Raw genomic sequence first — 14,792 nt, 5'->3', positions numbered from 1 at the left:
TCCTGTGTTTTCTCATTAATGTGTCTTTATTTCTCTGATTTATTGCAGGGTTTACATGGACCACCCGGGGACAAAGGAAACCGGGTGAGTCTGAGCCCGTGCACTTTGGCTCATTACTAATGTCTTCATGATGTGGCGGAATGATCAATTGGGGATTCCTGACCCAACATGCAAATGGAGCTTTTCCTGAGAAATCATCCTAAATTAAAAGTCTTTATAGTGAGGGGCCTAATCTGTGGCATGCCGGGAGCCTGGAGCCTAATCCTGAAATTGAAGCAAGTAATTTTCCACACAACAGTGTGGCCACCAGATTAGCTTTGTATCCGGGACTGAGCCACATGGCCTGAAAATGGGCACCTAAATGATATTTTTATTTATTTATTTATTTACTTGATTTTTTTTAATTTTATATATTTTTTACATCATTTTTCATTTTTGCACAATGTATGCATTTTCATCTTGGCTATAGTCCCCATGCAATTCCCACCCCGCCTTGTTTTGATCCTACTCCCTCCCCATAGTGTGTCTCTGGTTTATAGTTGCTTGTTGATTTTTACTTTATTATAATTAGTCTCTTTCCTGGTCCTATTTTTAAATCTATCGCTACCTAGTCTTAGTCTTCTGAAACTTGACTTCACCCGGCATCCCAGGCCACTGGTGAGAGAGAAAATAATTCCAGTTTCAAGAACAAGCAGATAGCTATTGTAAGCAGCGAACCTTTTTTTTTTTTTTTTTTTTTAAATCGCAGCCTTTATTTCTCTTAGAACAAGTGGGCAGGACTACGAAATGAATTGCGCTTTCTCAAGCCCTTTGCTCTCCCTTTGGTTTCTGCCGTGTCCACCAGGACACAGCTGGTGAATGTCCACAGCGCCCACCGTCTCGTGAGGTATATGACACGTGTCATGCCCTCCAGCACAGATCCAGCCAGGATCATTTAAGTGCAGCTGACCCAGACCTACTCCTGGGCTCCTTTCTAACCTGTCCTCTGCTGCTTCATTAAATGTGTCACACGCCCCCTAGAGGCCAAGAGCATCTTCTCTTGAGTCATAATATTCAAGGGTCTTAGAGGCAGAGGAGGAGCAGGAAGAATAGATGGAGAAACAAAGGGGAGAACCGTGATAAAATGCACTGAGCACCCAGAGTATTAAGACAGAGTAGGAGGTTTCTAGAACCCAGGTCTTCTGGCTTATATTTGAACACCAATGATCAAGTTCATAAATAGAAAGTACCAGAATCAGCATGCTTATATTGAGCACCAATTCCATCCCTTCAATCTAGGATGTATTTTAAGCATTTCTTTATCCTTAGATTCTTCTCTCTGGCAGCTGGTCAAAAGCAACTCAAATTGTCCCACATATTCTATGAACAGAAGGGATCAGGCAGAGCTGCCCCTGTTGGACTGTCCATGGGAAGACCACACCCAGAATTTAGGCCACTGACAATGTGATCATTCCACCTCTCAGTTGGCATACTAACCTCCTTTCTAATTTATTTCTAAAGTGATCTGATTTTCTTTACATTCAACTAATATTTTTAACCTATTTCTTAAGACATTTTCAGTTGGCTTGAGGCACTGACCCATTTGGAGGCTGCAGTCCTTCAAGTGGTGGTAACTGTGATTCTCTGGAGGTGGCGGCAGGGCAGGCAAATGCCCTTGACACAGGTGGAGGGGCGGGGAGAGGCTGTGGCTCTGATGCTTAAGGAATCGAGATCATTGAACAAACCAGTGAGGCTCCAAAAATAAGTGGGAAAACATTTCTTCTCCACTCCCTCTTTCTAAGGTCTCACACACTTTGCTCATCTCACATACGAGTTGGCAATATGTCACTTGGTCAAAGTCAAGTCCAGCCAGCAGACTGGTTGCATGAACCTTCTTTTGAAAGCACACTGAACAACCATTTACTTCTTCCAAAGAGCAGTCTCTGGATCAAGGAACAGATAATTCTCTCATTCAAGAGATCTGATCCTCAGGCTGTGAGAATGTCCCATAAGGGTGCCTTCTACAGCTCACCTCCTTCAGAACTCTTTACACTATTGGCGCCCAACAGGGCTTTGTGGGGGGAATGTGAGAGCTTAGTAATAAAACCTCCAAAATGAAGGGAAGTCCAGGCAGAGTCAGCATTTAGCCATGGACAGTTTTTTCCAATGGCTGGAAGCTCAGAATTGATGCTTTGGTCAAGAGAAAAGGCCAGAGGCTTTAATAGCATCCTGGCCAGAAGCTTTATTGTCACTTATGAATGTGAAATTGGAGATGTTTCAAGTTCTCTATCCCCCCAGTTGTGGGAGCAGGGCTGCAGGTGGGGCAGCTCCCACCTTGACCCCACAAGGGGCCCGAGTTACCCATCAGAGAGGCTCCAAGACCATACCACAGCCTGCTGTCCTGTCTTACAGTGAGCTGGACATGGCCTTACAGGGATGCTCTGCGGGCCCTGTCAGAGGAGGCCCTTAGTGTCTCTCTTCTATCTGGAAGGAGGGTCCATAGTGGTGGTCAAGGCCGAGCACTCAAAATGAGGAGTTTTCTAAGACACATTGTGCCAATGGGAAAGATGTCACCCCGTGTCAGTAAAGGCACTTCCCTTGTCCCTGAACAGCTCTCTGAATTTGACCCAGGAGCCAACTTTTAGGATGAAAAAGGTTTTCAAAAACCTTTGAAAGGCAAGATTTTAGCAGTTTGGGTGGTATTATGGAGCTGCCTGCAAGCAAGCCAACTGAAAGATCTGAGTGCCTCAGGGAGGCCCCACCCTGGGTGTGTGTGGTGTGGATGTTCATGTGAGTGTGTGCACGCGTGTGGGTGTGCGTGGGGGGTGTGCATGTATGTGGGTGTACACATACTGATGTGCATGTGTGTGGGTGGGCATTGCATGGGTGTGGACGTGTCTGCATGTGGTGTACATGTGTGTGGGCATGCATGCCTGTGGTGTACATGCATGTGGGGTGCACGAGTGGGTCTCGCTTCCCCAGGCTCCCTTGGCCTCTCTACCTCTTCTTCCTCTTCTATCTCTTTTGGTCTGGGCTTCCCCTTCCTTCCTTGACTCCCATATTTCTCCCCCTAGATATGTCCATCCCATTATATATAATAACACCATATCTCTCCTTTCCCTTCCACTTTCCAGCCTAAATTATTCCACTAGAATCCTTTTTTTTTAAAGATTTATTTATTTATTTATATAAGCACTGGGTATAGTCAGAAGCACAGGAGGGTGAGTGAATTCACCAGAGCCAGAGCGGGGAACCGAACAGGCAGACCGACGAAGTACACCGCTGAGGGGAACAGCGGGCGTGGCAGGAAAGGTCTGCACACCATGTGGAACCCTCGCCGGTGGCCAGGGATCGAACCGGCGCTGCAGCAGCTGCAGGCAGCTTCACAGCCCAGCACTCAACTGCTGCGCCACCAGGGGAGGCCCTAGAATCCATTTTATGCACTGATTGATTGATTTTGTTGAGCAAATCACTGCTACTTGACTGTATTCACCCCTTCCCCTCACCAGCTGGAATTCCCTCTTCTCCAGGGCTTCCTATATAGTTCTTCGGGCATGGGAAGCAGGGAGGATGGAGGTAACATGACTGTTCTAATGTCTTCAAAGGACTCACAGAATAAGACCATGTCCTGTGCCCTTAGAACATGATGCCCCATCATGTCACCCATCCTGAAGGGCAGGACCACGGCCAACCCTGTTACCCTCCGGCAAATCAGGGGGACCTGCAATCCCCCACCCTCTAGGAGCTTTGCCCACATCTGCACTTAGGAAACCATGCTCACTTTTACACTGGTCTGACCCAATGAAGTGCTACATCCCTGAGAGTTTACCATGGGGCGTCCCCATCCAAACAGTTGGCGCTCCTGCTTGTCCACTAGGAATTACTCTTGCCAAGATGTTCTCACTGCGGGGGAGGGGGCAGAGCTCAAGGCCAGAGCCATCACACCTAACAGTCATAGCCTTGTTTCCTTTTAGACACATATTATTTTCTATATAAGCAAGGGTATTTTAGAACACTCAGAACAATGCATTGGCAGTTGCTGGCAACCTCTGGAATCAAGTAATTTGGATCATTGCCAAAGATCCAAGGAAACATGAAAAATATTCTTATCCTTTGCCGCCCACTGAGGGAATGCCCGAATGTCCTGACGAGAGCCCCCTAACCTCGCCCCCTCCTCCAGGCTTCTTTATACCACTGGCCCTAGCAGGGCATTCGAGGGGAAATGTGAAGGCATGGTAATAAAGCCTCTAAATCAAGGAAAAGCCCAACACAGTCATCACTTTGACCCAAGACAGCGCCTCCAGCAGCAGCCTTGGCTCCCACACTGCCACAGCAGTAAGCAGGGGTGTGGTCGCCATGGGGACATGGCGTCACTTCCTGAGCATGTGCTATTGGCCAGAATAAGCACTGTGTGCACAAAGACCTCCCACCATGTTTCCAGGCAGGTGTCATCAGCCACATGTCACAGCAAAGAGGCTGAGACACAGGGAGGTTAAGTCACCCCAAGTCACTGTGCGTGCCAGGCAGAACCTGCTCTGGCTCAGCTGCCACCTGCCTCCTGGTCCTTGAGTAACACCCCTGAAGCCACCAAGCTTTACATGCTCAGCCTTCTGTAGATGTGGCAAGATGCCGGGACGATTCCGTGGGCACCCCCATCCCATATATAAGGAAATCCAATATATGAAAACCCCCACTCAAATCCATTACAAAGAATCCCCACAGCCCTTCTTGAAATGGGGCATGACCCGGCACATACAAAATAGGATTCAATTTAGAAAGATGTTTACTGAAGGTTTTCAGAAACAAATGAATTTCTGGAACAAATGAATGTCCAGCACAAAGAGCCGCCTATAACTTCTGACCAAGACCCACCAGAGACACATATGGAATGGAAGGACCTGGCTGAGAAGCAGGGGCCTCCACGAGCTCTGGGCACACACACATGTGCATACACACATGTGCACACACGTGCACGCACACACTTGAATACACATGAACAAGCTTATCCCCACATATATGTACTCACACTCACACGCACATACCTGAGAGCTGTGTTTACGCAATGCATGCACTCACCCCAGGGTGCGAAACAAAATCATCCTGCCTCCTAATAGAAAACAAAGGATGAGAAAAAATTGGGACAAAACTTGTCAGACCAAAGCCTTTCAGGAAAGGACTCTCAGGGAAGGCAGCCGGTCCCCTAGTCATTGCAGAACCACTCAGGGCTCAGCACTAGCCAAGCCAGCCACCAGAATCTTCCATCTGCATTGTCCTCCACCTCCAGGCACTGCCCCCTGGCCCTCCCCACCTACCTTAGCCAATTTCTCAGGTTCTCAGGGTATGGGAATAGGTACTGACCCCAATTCCCATTGAGACTGTCTTCATTGAGAGAGGCTATTTTTTCCCCTCTTTGATTTTTTTTCCTTTTTCTGTCTCTAACCTTAACACAAGAATGACCCTAAAGTTTTGATGTTTTTTTTTCTCTTGGACTAAACCATTATTTACAGGGGGAGAGGGGGAAGAAAGGCTCTAGAGGGCCTAAAGGGGATAAGGGAGACCAAGGAGCGCCTGGATTAGATGCCCCCTGCCCGTTGGTATGTGCACTTATCTCTTGCATTATTTTGTTTTTTTTCCTTGAGGTTTGCAAGTTGGAAACAAAGAAGGCAAATAAACTTAGATGAGAACTGAATGACCACGTTGACCACCAAATTCTATCTGTCCCTTGGGCTGGTGAAATTTTGCCTGCTGTTGGTGTTGCCCTAAAGCCACAGCTGCAAGTAATTCTGGCTAAATCCCTTTCCTTTGAAGACTGATGTGTGGAAATGAGAAACCACGGAAAAGGGTTTGGACCAAAGGGCTCTCGGCTCACTAGTCCAGGGACCCAGACTGGCGTCTGGGAGCCTGTATTTGCCTTCTTTGCTTTGTGGCCACTCTGTGGCTGGCAGCACAAGCTGTCTGGATCCTCACTCGGCCAGGATGCAGGACGCTGGGGTTCGCATCTCCAGAGGGCCACCCATATCCAAAACGGCCCGGAAAAGGAGCAGGAAGGAGGCTTTCGATAGACAGCCTCCCGATGCTTGCCAGCCAGCCACCAAAAACCTGGAAAGCTGCAGATCCAAATCAGTAGAAAGATACACACAGGACACCTTCCCTGGAGAGCCAATAAATGATGATTTGTGGCACATCAAGTGCATTTTGAAGGCCATTTGAAAGTTCTGAAAGTTATGATGCACTCAAGTTGAAGTTCATGAGTGTTTGCTTTAAAGCAAGCCTTTAAATGGAGAGGGAGCTGGATGTACATGTTCCAAAGCTCAACTCTCCCAGAAGCCAATGGGAGCACAATGGTTGACTTAGGGAGATGGGAATCAACTGGAGTTTGGGTCCTACTTGGAGATACCTCAAAAGTCCTGCATCCTGGCTAGGGTGGGGCTGAGCTTGACCACGCCCCAGTTGGAGCTGGCCAGCCTTGACCTACATAATCATCGTGATTGGTTTTGTGAACAGGGACACCGAGGTTTTAAAGGAGAGAAAGGGGAGCCGGGGTTACCAGGGCTGGACGGACTGGATGCCCCGTGCCCATTGGTATGGCCTCTCCCTCCCTCACCTGCATGGCCGATTTGGATTCCCACGTGTGTGGTCCATGGCTGTGTGCCTCTCCACGCTCCTCCTGCTCCATCCATCCATCCATCCATCCAATCTCCACCTCCTGCCTCTTCACTCTGTAGACTCCCAGGGTCACCTGCCTTGGGAATCCATGGCGGCTCCTGACACACACTCTCTTGCATGCAAAGTGTGTCCAGGATGTTTTCTTGGTTTCCTCCTGCAGCTGCTTCAAAAGCACTTGGCCTTAACTGAGCCATCCCTCTCCACCCCAAAGGCAGCATTGGCTGCCTTGAATCCGCCTTAGGAAACTGCTTGTAGATGAATCTGCCACAGAAAGAACACCAGGAAAGTAGGTTCTCAAGAGATGTTCCCAGAACTATGACTTCTCTTCCTTTACACCCCGCAGTTCATTGGACAAGTATTGACTGAGAACCTGGCAAAATATTTAAGGGAGATGCCTGAGTCAACACACATGCCTCCCCATGCCAGCATATCAAAATTTGCTGCAAGACTCAGGCACACTAATAAACATGGGATAACTGAGGAGTTCTAAAGTTAAGGTAGGACAGGGAGGCTTCCTGGCCCAATCTCCCAGGCTGAGTCTGGGGTCACTGTAATGGTGACCCCATCAGAACTAGGGGATAGTCCCAGATCCAGGTTTTAGATCCTAAAGGGCTCATCTTTTTGCTTAAATGACAGAAGGTGTCACAAGACCCTCACTTTGTTTCCCTTTCTTTCGCGGGAAGGAAAATGGTTCACCATCAAAAAGTCTAGAAGAAACTGGAAAGAATGCAGTTAAGGAAGAGAAGGGAGGAGCCAGGGAGGCGGGGGGTGGGGGAGACACATAGCATTAATTTCCCTCTTGTAAGCATGTCCTGGCCTAAGTGGCAGCAGCTGTGCTTCCAATGGGCCCCATCTCTGGGCAGGGTGATTGTCAGCTCCCCAGCCAGGCTTTCAGCTGATGCAAGGGAAGCAGAAGAGGACATGTCATTCCAAGACAATTGGGTCAAAAGGTTCCTGGTCTCTTAGATTTCCCCAGGAAGTTCAGAATTCATAACTATCTTCATACCAGTAACAGATAAGAATTCCCATCCCTACATCCCCACCCCACAGCCACACAGGAATCCTTTCTGGATTTTCTCCTTTTTGGAGGAGAAATTTTATAAGAAAATTTGTGGAGTGACCCAAGAAGTACCCATAGAGCCCCTTGAAGGGGCTTTTTAGAACCAGTCTGTGCAACAAAAGAGAGCCAGAACGAGCAGGCAGAGGAGCATGCTTCCTGTCCCCCACTGCTAAATGCTTGCTCACCACCCCCAGATCCCCACTGACCGGCCTCTTGAACCCCAAGCATGCAGCATGAACAGCACTTGACTCAGTGGGGATTTCCTCTCCCTCCAAAGCCCCTCCACTGATCATGAGCCAGGCCCCTCCTTGCCGCATCCTTCCCCACTACTTGAGTTCTCTGGGCTCAGCCCTGGCCTCCCTGCTCCTCACCACACATCAGCATTCTCCTCTGCCTGCCCTACCCTCCTCTCCCCACCTACCCAGCCCCGGCCATGTGCCAATGGGAATGCCACTGTGGCCTGCGGAGGCTCCTCTCCCTTCCAGAATCTGTGGGAAGCATCCCACCACGTGGGCTGGGGTGGGGGCAGAGGGTCTTCATGAAACCCTGGGATGCTCAACCTCCCCCTGCACACCTTCCCTGACCCAGAGGGGAAAATGATGCCCATCTTATTTGACCCTTAATGCAAATAGGCATTTTCTCCAATAACACTCCATATTAATGTGTTCGCTTGTCTATTAATTTTGCTGTGGAAGTGTACATATCTTCCTATCTTGTTCTCCTTTAACCTGCCTCCGCTATTGTGCTGTTGTGAACATGGAGGCACAGGGAACTACTGCCATGATTTTAGCCTGGGATAATAGTCGTCTTCAGGCCTCCGAGTGAGGCCGGCTGCCGGCTGGATGCCCAGTGAGAAAAGGTTGAAGTTGGTCCAGGACTCAGGGGGTTTCCATTCAACTTCATTGAGACTGACCCCTCAATCCAAGCCCCTGAAGCCCTGTGTCCATCTTTCTCTGCCCTGGAGCCCGCAGTTCTAGAAGCTGGGCTGCGAACCAGATCTTGGCCCTGATCAGCCTTACCATGCCCTCCTGTCTCTCCAAAATTTGTAGATTTCCCCAGGGTACATGAGAGAGGCCAAATGTCAGGACCTGAGATGACTCAGGACATCCTGAAGCCACAGGTGCTCCGGCTGTCTGCAGCAAAGGCGACAAATAGCACACAGTTGAGTCCCATCCTGCTACTGATCTCCTCCCCAAACTCGAAGCCATGGCTAAGGTGTGCCAGACGCCTGTGCCTCCCACCCGAAGGCTCCTGGGGGCCATGGTGCAGTACCTGTGAAGTTGCCTGATCTTTTCTACCCCCTGCTCCTCCCGATTGCCTGCATTTCATCGTCCCACTGCTGAGAAAGAAATCTCAGAGAATGGGAGAACTGGGCAGTGGGAGGGGGGCATTTCACACAGCCATGCCTTCCCCAGGTTTACAAAGGAGGACTGAAGCCCCCAATGCTGGATCCCTTGCCCATAAGCCCCCAGAACTTAGCAGAGCTTGGGCAGAGGCCAGTGGGCCTCCAGGTTATTCTTTCCACAGCTCTACTTGCTGACTCCACAGTCTAGGACAGACCCTCTTGACCTTGCACTGCAACCACATGAGTAGACAGACAGACAGACTTGCTTCCTGCCTCCTTCCGAGGCTCTGACTTGAGATAGAGAAAAGAAATAGGCAAGAGCAGGCAACGTGATCAGGGACCACGACTTTTGTGGTCCTTGTTCCCCTGTCTTGCCTGCAGGTGGGCCATCCCAAAGAGACTGAGCCATCTGCCTTCCTCCCTGCAGGGCGAAGATGGCCTACCAGTCCAGGGCTGCTGGAACAAGGTAAGGCTTCCCGTGGCTTGCAGGTGGACCTGGGGCCCCTCTCAACAGCAGTGTGATAAGCATGCACACTTCATCCTGAGCCTTTCTACAGATGAGGCAGTAAGACCTGGGTTGAAAAGGAACAATCCCGAAGGCAGGATGCCCAGTGAACACCGCAGGCATTGGAAGAATGCTTAAAATGTTTTCCAAGGCATCAGCAAACCTCAGTGTAGGGAAACCCCATGTGGCCACACATCTCTATGCTTGTGTGGCTCATTTTACACAGGACCTGGCCTCCAAAGAGCGCTGGGCCATGTTTTAAAATTAGTTATCACTAATTATACGTGCAGCATCCACATGAGATCATTTAAGCCATACAATGACATTTATCCAGATGTAGAAAATAGAAGGTGCTTAAGCTATAATAAACTCACCTGGCTTCTGTACCTCCTCACAGAGCCTGGCCAACACACAACTTCCCCTTGAACCTAAGCTGTCAAGCTTCACGCTTCCACACACGAGGTCTGCAGCCCAACCTCTCTCTGGTTCCCAGAATTCCGTCCAGCAATGAGTTTTCATTGATTCACACTTGTCTTCGTACCTGTTCTCATTAAAACTGCCTGACAGCATGGGGTTTTGTCCTTGCTCAAAATCACCCCACTCGGCCACTCCCCCATAACACAGTGCTCCCCAGACTGACAAGGGTCTTTGGTTGGCTAATCCAAAAGCCCAGCTTTGTCCCCAACAAGGGTAGCAGCTGCTGCCACACAGCACCCCCCCACAACAACCTACCTTCCCTTCCCCTGCTCCTCAAAGACCCCTTGCAGCCTTCGGCACCATGGTCTTGGGATGTTGGTTCATTCTAACAAAAGGACCGGAGACCCCAACCTGTCTAAGAATTTGTGTTTAGCTAATCCAGTCTTATTCCAATGACGGCAGGGTCAGACTAAAAGGAGATATATAAATTCTGTGCTAACTGCCCAGAATCTTATTAGCTCTCGATATTGGATGACAGTAGTGAAACCATCCCAAACTCAGGGCCCTAGGTTGAGTACCTACTTGCCCGGGTAACTTAAAGCACCCCCTAACCACAGAAAGGAAAAGCTGAACACTCAATAGAAATTAACCTGTCCCAGCCACTGTGCTTCTACCTCTTGGTGATCCCCCTAAACCTAGTTGAATCTCCACAGACACTTATTTGTTTCAAATAAGACCCCCATTCTCTTACTCCCAAAGGAAAAGATTTTCTTCTTGATCGTTGCTGCATAGTTAGGAGATAGAAATGGTTTAGCTTAGTAAAAGAACAAGAACAATGGCTATAGAGCTAAACTGTCTTGGAGAAGCAGCTTGAGAAGGTTATGTATGTTGGTTCACACCATAAATTCAGTCTGGGAGATGCTGTGGTTCAGTCAACATCAGGCCTCACTTGCAGCATGGAGAGAAAGCGCCCTCTGGTGGCCAAGAAGGGGGTCACTGGAAGCTGAAGGTGGTCTCCCACCCTCAGGATGCTGTCCATCAGCCCTGGGGTGGTGGGGGGCGAGAGGGAAAGGGAAGCGCCAAGGTCCCCCCAGTCCCCTCCAACCCAGTATAAGATCTTCCTCCTTTCCCATGAGTGAACTAAACACCCACAGACCCATGACACTAACTCTGTGCTGTCTTGTGTTTGTTTTTGTTTTGCAGTGATGCCTCTAACCTGGAATTGGCCTGTATGTGTGTTTGTACATAGAATATTTATTTTTATACAGTTTTCACTTTTTGAAAATGCCAGAAGTTTGATGTATCTTACAGATTATTAAAAAAATAGAAAAATCTGCACATTTGTACAGAAAATACCAACCTCTTCCCTTGTTTACAAGATGTTTTGTATAAGACTATAACACTAATACACTTTTTGTTTGTGAGTATGGTCATATGTTTGCATGATATCAGTGCACACTTATTGAGTATTGAAGCTTAATAAATTATTTTGTTCAGGTGCCAAAAGGGATCAGCCACACCAGGGAGCTGGCTAGCTTTTGTGTGAATTCACAGAAATGTGGAGGTCTATGGTGTTTGCCAAGCTAGGTGTGTCTAAGAACATTTTAAACCATTATGGATTTTCATTATTAAAAAAAAAAAATGAAACATGGCATTTCATGATCCTGATTAATCATTCCATTAAATACATTCTTTGGTGTGAAAGCAGGAAGTCCAGCAACAGAGGACCTCACAAGTATGATATTTTGAAATGTTAGGTCCAACAGAGGGAAGAGGGGGCTCTATTAAGTAACGTCCATTGTAACATCCCAAGATCATTACGGTGACATCTGAGCATTTAAGGTTCAGTTGTGCTGGAACCCTCAGAACCCCCAGGATTACCAAGGGCTATGTGCTACTGCTTTTGGCTTGGGGTAGTTTTTTGGTTTTCTTACTTTTGAACTATAGTCACTGGAACCAGCTATTGCTGATGATGGCTGTTCATTGAATATAGACTTGCAGGGTCCACCTATAACTAGCAGTTGAAGCATTTGCCTCAGCTGCCAGTATTCTCCAAAAACATTCAGAAAACATTCACCAATCTGGGCCAGATTGGTGATCCAAAGTCATTTTTATTTTTTAAGAAATAGAGTTTTACTGCTTTCTAGTCATTATACAGTAATTTCTCGCTTGTCAATAGGCTCTTAGAATTGTTTCAAAGCAACCTCGCCTTAAAACAACAGGTCCTCGAAAAACATCATTAGTTCAATGTCAGCCAGGATTTCTATTTCCTCATCAATGTTATAATAAGACATTACTCCAGGTGCTGCTGTACACAATTTAGCAATGCTTTCAGGAAACCAATTCAAAGACTAAGTAATTATTACAGGCTTATTATTGTTCAATGTTTTACAACATAAACTGGTGCTTCTAAGGGCTTAAAATAACAAACTACGTGGGTGGTTTAAGCACCTCTTACTTTGTTTTCATTTTCACTTTTCTTTATATAGCCTCCCTTCACAGACAGTACAAAGGCAGGCTGAGACCCAGACTCTGTCCACACAGTCACACAAGCTGTCTATGAGTGGGCTTCACAGCTCTAAGACTCCTTGATGCTGCAAGGTCACAGTCACACACGCAGACTCTTGTGCTAATGGAACCCACACTGCCTAGCCCTTACCGGCATTCTTGTTCTGAACGTCCATTCAGTTACTTTGGGAATCAGACAACTTTCTCCTCTGAGTCTTGGCTACTGCATTTGAAAAGCAAAGCATTGAACTAGTACTGATCACTATGGTCATCAGATGGAGCTCAGCTGTCCCTTCCCAGGTGGTAGAAGCATGCAGGGACCCAGGTCCAGCAGCCAGATGATACAAGCTGCCTTTCCCGTTGAGGGAGGGCTCCAAGATGTACCATTTTCTGATTATTCTTGAGCCCAGAGGTGCTGCTCATCCTGAGCCAGCTTCAGTCCAGTGCCAGCTTCTCCATCGGCACTGTGGCATGCGGCTCCGCCCACAGTACTTCTAGGGATGACAAACATATTTCAATTCTCACTTCTTTTAGGCTCATAAGAAAGAAAAAAAAAAGAATATAAAGTAACACATCCAGGCAGGGTCATATTCATCTTTGTACCAGGGCAGTCATAAAGTATTTTTATGGAGGAAGGAGCCCACAAAGACAAGTGCCGGGCCTGGGAAAGTCATGGTGTGGTCCTGTCTACACCCTCTGCTCCTGGAGATTTGCTCTCCCCAGACTGTGCAGGTTCCTGCCGCCTCTCACGCCACCCTTCTCACCACTGTCTGAGGTCCTGAGGGCTGAGCTTAACCTGATTCTTCTAGACCCCTTCTTCATTCCTCCAAGCCCTTTTTGGAGCAACAAGAATCCACGAATGATTTCAACATAGAGTCCAGCATTAGCTGGAAAGCTCCAGAAACTGAGATAATTCTGTGTCAGCCAAACCCCTGCATACCGGGCAGACAGAATCCTCTTTGGCTTTGTTACAATCTGGTGTCACTAATTCACTTATGCCTCCTCAGCCCAGATCACGCAGGCGCCAAGGTCCCTTAAAAGAATATAGGCCATAAAATAGAAATGTGTGTAAGGAGAAGTTTAAAAATAAAGTCAAGGAAACATCAGTAAGAGAAAGGGGCAGGAGAACCTGCTGGTAGGAAAAGGTCCTCGCCCATCTCACTTCAAACTGCAGGTGGTTGCAGAAGAAATGCCTGGCCAGGTTCTGAGCCCACACTGCTCTCCCTGGGGGAGAGCAGCTCACTGAGATTTGAGCCCAGGTGTGCCCAGCATCTCCCCAGTGGTTTGGTGCCTTGTGGACCCCCACCCCACCTCCGGCCAGGACCTCCTCCCTCAGGGCTACAGACTGCCTGTCTGAGGGCTCCCCTGGGGTTCTCTATTTGGATATCAATTTAACTCAAGTTTGCATCCAATGCAGTGATTAGAAATAGGAAGAATTTGTTTGAGACTCTCTGGAGTAGCTAAGCTTCAGCACCAATGCCAGCAGATCAGGAGAGGGAGAGTAATCAGGTGCCAGAAGAAGTGGGGTTCATTGTGAGGAGGCTGGGTCAGGAAGGGCAGAGAGGGGCTGGTGGCCACGAGGACTCAGGGAAGGTAAAGACACTCACTGCTCCTGGAGACCCACAGTCCCTCCTGTTAGGAGCTGCCTTCCCCAGGAGCCAGCCCTGCCCAGCCCCCAAAGTAGCCCTGTCCACGAACATTCAGTGTGAATGTATGGCCTTGCACTGGGGCTTGAGATCCATCGTTGCCTTTTCTGGCTCACACCCCTTTGCCCCCTTCTAAGAGCACAGGGGGATTGGGGTTGCCAGCACCGTCTATCTGGAGACTAGCAAACACCTGGCTTGATAGTAAATACCTGGCTTGACAAATGCCTGAGCCCATGCCCACAGGGATGACAGCATAACAGGGGGATCTAGAGCTCAGTAATGACACAGAGGTGGGTCACTTAAACCTCTGTCGTCATGTGGGTCAAAGGAAGCCCCACCTCATTGAGGAAAAGATGACTCCTGCCATACCTGACATCCTGAACCATCTCAGACTCACCCTGCATTTCTTCCCTGCCAGGACAGGAGCCTGGGGACTGGCATCCCTTCCCTGGGCCTTGACTTCCCCTGGTAGAATGTAATGGCACGGGCATGGAAAGGGAGGCTTGGCCCGTGAAGGAGAGGGCACTGGCCAGTGAGTAGGGAGGCTCAGCTTCTAGTCTTTTCCCCATTGTTGTCAGGTGTGTCACAAACTATTCCAGGTTTGTTTACCCAAGTGTCAAATGAGGAAGGTGACTTGTGGCTTTCTGAAAACCTCCATTTGTAGGA

General features: G+C 48.4%; 1 protein-coding gene across 1 annotated transcript in view; it reads left to right on the top strand.

Annotated features, from left to right (window-relative positions):
* COL13A1 (collagen type XIII alpha 1 chain) overlaps window positions 1-11,639 on the top strand; it is a 78,007-nt gene extending 66,368 nt beyond the window's left edge. Inside the window, exons 35-38 of the mRNA XM_037497686.2 lie at window positions 49-84; window positions 5,487-5,573; window positions 9,478-9,516; window positions 11,176-11,639. Of these exons, the coding sequence (XP_037353583.2) occupies window positions 49-84; window positions 5,487-5,573; window positions 9,478-9,516; window positions 11,176-11,178 (165 nt within the window). The 3' untranslated portion in view covers window positions 11,179-11,639. The remainder of the gene's footprint in view (window positions 1-48; window positions 85-5,486; window positions 5,574-9,477; window positions 9,517-11,175) is intronic.
* The last annotated feature ends 3,153 nt before the right edge of the window (window positions 11,640-14,792 follow it).

Source organism: Talpa occidentalis, unplaced genomic scaffold (assembly GCF_014898055.3).
Source record: "Talpa occidentalis isolate TD23 unplaced genomic scaffold, MPIMG_talOcc4v2.1 talOcc4.8, whole genome shotgun sequence".
NCBI classification, from domain to species: Eukaryota; Metazoa; Chordata; class Mammalia; order Eulipotyphla; family Talpidae; genus Talpa; species Talpa occidentalis.
This window is presented reverse-complemented; position numbering and strand designations above follow the sequence as displayed.